This window comes from Phalaenopsis equestris, unplaced genomic scaffold (assembly GCF_001263595.1).
Source record: "Phalaenopsis equestris unplaced genomic scaffold, ASM126359v1 Scaffold000002, whole genome shotgun sequence".
Lineage (NCBI taxonomy): Eukaryota > Viridiplantae > Streptophyta > Magnoliopsida > Asparagales > Orchidaceae > Phalaenopsis > Phalaenopsis equestris.
Window position 1 is genome coordinate 81,325,568 of NW_018164444.1, and position 7,762 is coordinate 81,333,329.

At 34.3% G+C, this 7,762-nt stretch overlaps 1 protein-coding gene across 1 annotated transcript in view; it reads right to left on the reverse strand.

The window, feature by feature from the left end:
- The window catches only part of LOC110022392, a 38,829-nt gene extending 33,202 nt beyond the window's left edge, over positions 1 to 5,627 (reverse strand). Inside the window, 1 exon segment of the mRNA XM_020721306.1 lies at positions 5,316 to 5,627. Within this exon segment, the coding sequence (XP_020576965.1) occupies positions 5,316 to 5,489 (174 nt within the window). The 5' untranslated portion in view covers positions 5,490 to 5,627.
- Between the last annotated feature and the right edge of the window lie 2,135 nt (positions 5,628 to 7,762).

The following is a 7,762-nucleotide window of genomic DNA, read 5'->3' on the forward strand; positions in this document are numbered from 1 at the left end:
CTCCATCCCCCCCCCCCCCCCCCCCCCAAAATAAACTTTGCTTTTGCCTAGTAGCTCATACTTCCACTTCTATTTTTGATGTTATGACCCTCCCTCTCTCCCATAACTTGGTTTTTCCTAGTAGCTCGTACCTCCACCTCTATTTTTGATGTTCTGAGATTTAATATATAATGGATGATGAATTGATACTAGCCTTTAAAACACTTTAAATTGATTTTACAAAATACTAAACCTAAAATCCTACACTTAATCTCTAATTAGGAGGTATATGAGAGCTGGTTTATATATATGCAGTTGTTGTGATCATAAGGGAAATTGTGAAATTTTATTAACACACAAGTATATAGATTTAAATGCAAACCACCTTGGCATAATGGTTAAGAGGCTTATTATTCAACCAATAGGCCATGGGTTCAAACATTTGCATACGATAGGTGTGTGAATTTGCATGTGCGTATGGGAAAAAAAAGTATATGTATTTAAACTATAGCATAATGAATTAGTAGGGTTTATGAAAGGTCAAAGTTTAACTAAATCATTAAATAACAGGAAGCACATATAAGTTGGGGAAATCCTAAGAAGATTGAATGGTTTGTCATAAGAAGACAGCCTTTCAAAATATTCAACAAAAACAACAAGCCTATATCACACTAAGTGGGGTCGTCTACTTGAATTCTTTTTCTCCATTGTGTCCTATTGATTTTCATATTTTCATTTTATTCTAATATATTAAGATCATTTTCTATACAATATGCCCAAGATTTTTTAGGTCTATCTCTGCCTTTCTTAACATAAGTCGAATCTAAAACATCTACTCTCCTAACAGGATCATAATATGATCGATATTTAATGTGACCAAACCATCTAAAATGACTCTCTGATCTTGTTTGCCACTGGAGCTACATCAACCCTATCACGGATATATTCATTTAGCATTTTGTCTCTTAAGTGTCAAGCCACGCATCCAACTAAGCATTCTCATCTCAATAACACTTAAATTTGTTTTACGCTTCTCTTTTAAAGGCCAACATTTTGCGGCATAAAGCATTGCAAATCTCGCCACCATCTTAAAAAAATTTATTTCAGTCTAAGCGGTAATTTTCTATCACACAATAGGCATGATTGATTCGTCCGCTTCAAACAACCAACTCGAATTCTACTAAAAACATTCTCATCTATATCACCATCACTTTGAACTATAGCCCCGAGATATCTAAAACAATCACAACTTTTAATGATTTGATCAAACATAGTTTCAGTTCTGCCACTGGAGCTACTACTACTAAAATTACATTTCATGCATTCAGTTTTAAATCTACTCAAACAAATGCCATTAGACTCCAATATAGACCTCCATAATTCATTTTTTTTTCTGGAACTATTTCTCTAGTCTTATCCACAATAATGATATCATCCCCCAAAAGAATACACCAAGGTACATCCTATCGTAAATAACCGGTAAGAGCATCCATAACCAAAGCAAAAATATATGGGCTTAAAGTCGATCCTTGATGTAATCCAACTAAAATAGAAAAATACTTGGTCAATCCTCCTTTTGTACAAACACAATAACAGCTCTAATATGCATGTATTCAATGAATTGAATATAAGTCATGTAACATTTCTTCTCTAGAACTCTTTGAAAAACTTGCCTTAAAATCTTACCGTAAGCTTTTTCTAAATCAATAAAAATCATATGTAGATCCTCCTTATTCTCTTTCTACTTCTCCATACAACCTCTCAATAAATGTATAGCTTCCATAGTAGATCTGTCCGGCAAAAATCTAAAATGATTAATGGACAATAATATCCCCAAAGTTATCTTAGGATCATTATGAAGTCTAAATTAAAGAAAATTCAGAGAATCAAGAAATTTAAAAATATGTTTAATCGATTGTCATTGCCATTAATTTTATGATGTGCAATATATTGAATGTATGATACAAATTATTTTAAATATGGGATTTATTAAGAGTTATGTATTGGCACGAAAGATATCACCGTCATGATCAAAATGTTTAATTGTTATGATTTTTGTCATATAGTTGACTCTTTATTGATTAGGGAATATTAATATCCTTTCACATTAAGGGTGTATTTCTTGACACTTTGCATGGCTCAGATGTCAAGAACCTATGAAGAGTCCCTATCAGACAAAAATGAGTAGTTATGATTTTTGTCTAATAGTTGACTCTTTATTGTTTAAGGAAAAACATATCCTTTCTCGTCAATGGTGTAATTCTTGACACTTTGCATGCTTCAATTGTTAATAACCTACGAAACATTGACAAAGATATGAGGCAACCAAGCCTAATTACAAAAAGTAAAGCATGATATTCCATAGACATAAATTTATATTTCATAAATTATTCAAATAAAATATGTAATTTTCCAATGTAATTATGGCATAACAAAAGCAAAGCAAAGTTTAAGAATCACCATGGAAAATCAAAATAATGAGCATTTCATTACCATTAGCTTTAAGAAAAAAGTGCAAACACAGGATTGTTGACTAAAGCAGTTGGACATGAACCAACTAAAATCATAAATAACATAAATTAACAAAATATTTCAACTTTGATTTTGAGTTTAGAAGCGGGCATACACCTTCAACCTCAAAGCAAAGGGTAAAGCATGATCAAGGGAGAGATACAATGTGAGATAGAGATGGGTCTTCATCTTTGGCCTTGTATTTCAACTTTGATAATGAGATGAAATGCAACATGAGGTGGGAATGTGTCTACATTTTCAGTTTCATCTTTGTATCCCAAGTCCAAAACAAGGGATGTGTTTGTCTTCAACGTTGTCTACATATTGTGACTTCTTTGTCCACATATCTCAATTATGAATAGAAGAATACAAACTATGTTGACTAAAGGAAACTCCCATATTTATCATTTCTTATGGCACATGTTTCAGTTCCAGACCATGTCTCACTGTGCCAAAAGGCATATCTAGTCCAAATCCTAACATTTTACATGAGTGTCAAAGCTCAATTTTATAAGAAAAAAGCTCCAACAAAAAATATAACACGTCTAACTTGTGTTAGGGAGCATCAAAGTCATGTCCTGGTTTGACGCAAGCAAAGAAACCATCTGAAATTGTTTGTGCTTCGTAGTTAATAATATATTTAAAATTTGCTTTATTTGCTCGAAACATTTCACATGATCATCTAGATATAATGTGATGGCTAGATTTATCAATTTTTTGTCATTACACGGTCCTAAAAAGCATATGTACATCATTTTGAATCGTTTGATTGTTGAAAAACACACATTGCATGCACCGATCAAGAACTATGTTGACATGTAACAGATTTTGATCATAATAAAGATAGCTTCACTATCAAACTTCAATATAATATAATTTCATATAATATATAAATGTTCACATGATGCTTGTGTTCAGTATAACATTTTTGATATTGATCAATCGTATAGATAAATGCATAAAATGATTAACTTTTTTAAAATTCATTGGATCATCACAGAATTAGAGGATAATTTTACATTTAAAAGCAATCGTGGTTGAATGATATAAAAATCCTTTATGAATTACGTTGTATTTAAATAGGATTATATGATTCTCTTATTTGAAAAATTCATCTTGAGAAATTAACTATAACTATTATTGTATAATACCCACTTTCACTCGAAGATCTTTCTTTAAGATCTTTCTTTCTTTGCTCATATTTTATGCACAGGTCTTGTTATTTATATTTTATTTAGTGTATTTTATCAATAACCAATTATTTTATAATTTTAGGATGCTAGTTTTGCATTATCTGAAAGAACTTGAGGCTCCTGGTTCAAGTATATCACCATTAGGTAATTAAAGTTAAAAGTTATTAAGTTAGTTCAATAGTGATTTGTTTCTATAATGAGTTTCTGTTGTAATTAAATTTTATACGCATTTTGGCATTTTAATTTACTAAATGCTGCTGAATTTAGATGCTTGGATGCTCACTAGCAGACAAATTTACTAAAATCATTCCATTTTTTGCTTCTCAAAACTGTTTCTTACTTCTCATCTTGTGCACTAACACTAGGTTTCTGTGATTTTCTTCCGGGTATGATGAATGTCGACCTCCTTACTGGGTTCCGACACATATATTCAACCCCCACCCCCCTTCAATCTGCACAACCATGCCAAAACCTCTGAGTAGAAATAAAATTCATAAAAATTCAGAACCATGTAACCCTCCTTCCACAAAAACATAATTTAAGACTCCTCTCATGCATGCAAATATCCTGTACTGATTCCTACTCTTCTTTCCCCACACCAGAACACCCACCCTCATTCATTGACCATTAGCAGCAAGTTATAGAGTGTAAAGAAAAAGAAAGCTTTCTTCCAATAACCGCAAGCATCTTTGAACAGAAAATCCTGATTATCTATCTCTGAAAAAGTTTTTCCATACAAAACAATAGCCCACAGTAAAAATGGCATTTAGTTCACAGTGAATAAGAGAATTAAGAAGAGCAAAGCTGCAGAAAAAGTAAACTGAGTATTTGCCGGGAAAACACCAGAAAACATCTACGTTTTTGCTCTGTACTAGCTTCTAGACACTCCAAAGTTAAATCCAGCATTATTCTAGACGCAGCATTTCACATCCGAGGAGAGACTATATTTATTCCTATTCGAGGCGGACAAAACAACCAAAGAAATTAGTTGTCATTTACGTTTATAAAAAAAACAAAGTGACAAACGAAACTACAACAATCGAACTTTACACAACACATGGAACTTTTTAACAAAAGTTGTCATGAAATAAACATTTCGCAAACACCTCTAGCGACAACAGCATAACTACAGCCATTTACAGAGCGGAACAGCCACTCACTCCTGCTCTGCTACATGATCCGCACGTAGACCTAATAATTCTCTCACTCCTATAAGTTCAAACAAACAAGAATGACGGCCCAGAAAATCTACAATAGCCAGAAAGAGAACAATTGATGATTCACATGCTGCACATAAATACACTGAGCATAAAATTTTCAATACCGAACGTATCAATTAGAAACAATAACACGGCATTTGAGAGTAAATAAGAACTTACAAACCAAAACGTACAATACATGTTCGTTTTCAAATGAAACCAAAATACACTTGCTAAATACTACAAACTAGTACAAAGCGAGAAAGCGAAAATTTATAAGTTCTGAAATCCAGATATACATTAAAACAAACAAAACGACTCGCCCAATTCGAACACGGATACGAATCCAATCGCTTAATCCACAGCAAACGAATCCGAACCTGGAAAAAGCAAAAACAGGGAGAGTAAGCTTAATAAGTATGGAAAACTCTACCGCGTCCTCGCCCGAAGTGACCTCCCCCTCCTCTCTGGATTTAGGGCATTTGAACTTGCCGCGGCCAAAGCCCCCTCCTCCAGAACTGGCGGCCGCCGTCGATGAGGCTTTAGGGTTAGTAGACAACGGCATGGAGGCGATTGCCTTAGCCCTAAGCTCCTCGATCTCCTCCATGGTGCGCCGCTCCGCCTACAAACATGTATGATTGGCTTGGAAGTCAGCAATAACAGCTTGCTTTAAAGCCCACGGGAATACTCGCCGCCTGTAAGTGTGATTTCAGTAACTAAAATATTTCTGCCTTATTTCTTACTGTTTGTCGTTTATTTTCCTCTCCTTCTCCTTGATTAGAATTTTCTAGTTAAAATAAGTTCATTTAGGGCTTTTTACATGCCCAGGCCCTCAAACCCTCCTATTTACATATCAAGATTCTGAAATATTTCATTTTTGCATGGAGGTCTCTGTCACACCTCATGCGACCCGATCTCATGTCACTGCCGACGACTCCACGGATTAAGATTCTACGGTTTAATTAACCTGACATCACTATTTTTTCTTGAATTTACTTAGTCTAAACAAGTGGCTAAACGCATTCAGACCAAAGATTTCTTATTAGCAGTCGTAGGTTACCTCATTCGATAGATTCTCGTAAACCCAAGAGGAGCGTCTTATTTTTGTTCAGAGTTTTTTAAAGTATATTAATATTTTTTAAAGTGTATTTTTTTAAAAGTTTTGTTTTGATTTTGGTTTTGCATGTAAGGTAACTAAATGCAGATAGAAAATATTGTAAACTAAATAAGTACTCGGGCATCCGCTAACGTTGCATGGTTAGTATCATAAAACATAACAAAATTGCAAGGAATTTGTGTAAATTGCAAAAAAAGAAGCAGGAATACCCGGTACGAAGAAGACAAAAAATAAGTCATAGTAAAATAAGTGCAAGTAAGACAAAAGTTGTAGTCTCATGTGAAACATTGATACTATATGTAAGAATTTAGTGAATGTGTGGGGCTCAAAGCTGAACTCTGTGCTTCCCAATTTGGATAAGAGCCACTAATCCAATAATCTATAGAGGAAAGTCATAACCTCGATTCAAGTAATTAACTCTAGATTTTCATAAATTTCATTAAAGTTCCTTAATTTTTCATGCATGTGAAATTTACTTCGACAAACAAAAATAGTTATCTTGCAAAAAGAATTATTGTTTAAAATATTTTATAGTCCACAAACTAACAACTCTAATCAAGCTATGACTACTAGAAACTTAAGTGCGTCGGGGGCAATAATCTTACTAAGAGTTGACAAATAGTATCGTCGATCATTATCCTCTTCCCTCACTGAAGGTCATCGGGGTAAGAGATATCATTCTAATAATCTCACATTTAACACGCATAAGTCTTAGTGTCATCGGCCTTGCCACCTAGACCTCCGACTTACACTAGTCCTATGGTTCATATATCGCTACGTATAAAAAAAAGATTGTCCACCAATGTTGACGTCATTTTTGGTGAGGTATTTCTTTCTTCTTAGTGTTTAGAATCTAGCTATGGGGCTTTCCCTTTGACTATCATAGAAGACTAGAGATGAAACTCACCTATATATAAATTTAAACCACCTCCTAGCTCTCTTTGAAACGCTATGTGGTTGGTTATAAACCTCCAACACTTGGAATGTTAGGACCAACTTTTGAGGATTCGATGATGAGTTCTCATAGGGTTTAGAAGCCTCACGAACACCCATTACGACTTTCGTATATTTGTGCATGAATGTCACGATTCAGACTGTCGGCATGTTAAGTATTGCAATTCATGTCGCCTTCGCCTTTATATATTGCATAATTAATCGAAACTTAAATAAAATATTGAAACGGTCGATTGCGAACCAAAATTTTGGCGAAAATTAAATTTCATGCATTTTTTTATATAATCGTCGACGAGGATGTCCAGGTGACCCCGAACGACGAAACGAATCACGCGAGTGCGTCCAAAACGTCGATTTCACCTAGAGAGGGTGATCGCTTTGTCACGGCATCGCCGACGGGCTAAAAATGCGTGAATTGTCATTTTGGACGCGATTGCTGAAAAAATTATCCGAACGACCCCGAATGACAAAACCGACTGCTCGATCGTGTCCAGAACGTCAATTTTACCGTGGGCTAAAAATGCGTGAATTGTCATTTTGAACGCGATTGCTGAAAAAGTTATCCGAACGACCCCGAATGACAAAATCGACTGCTCGATCGTGTCCAGAACGTCAATTTTACCGAGGGGCATTCATTTCATCATAATGTCATGTTGGAACAAAAAATATGTAAATGATGATTATAATAATATAATATTACTATTATTATTTATTATCTTACCCTCCCAACTATTAAAAAAAAAGTCATCCTATGAAATGTAAGGCAAGCATATATATATATATATATATAAAATTTAGCTCTCTTAAAA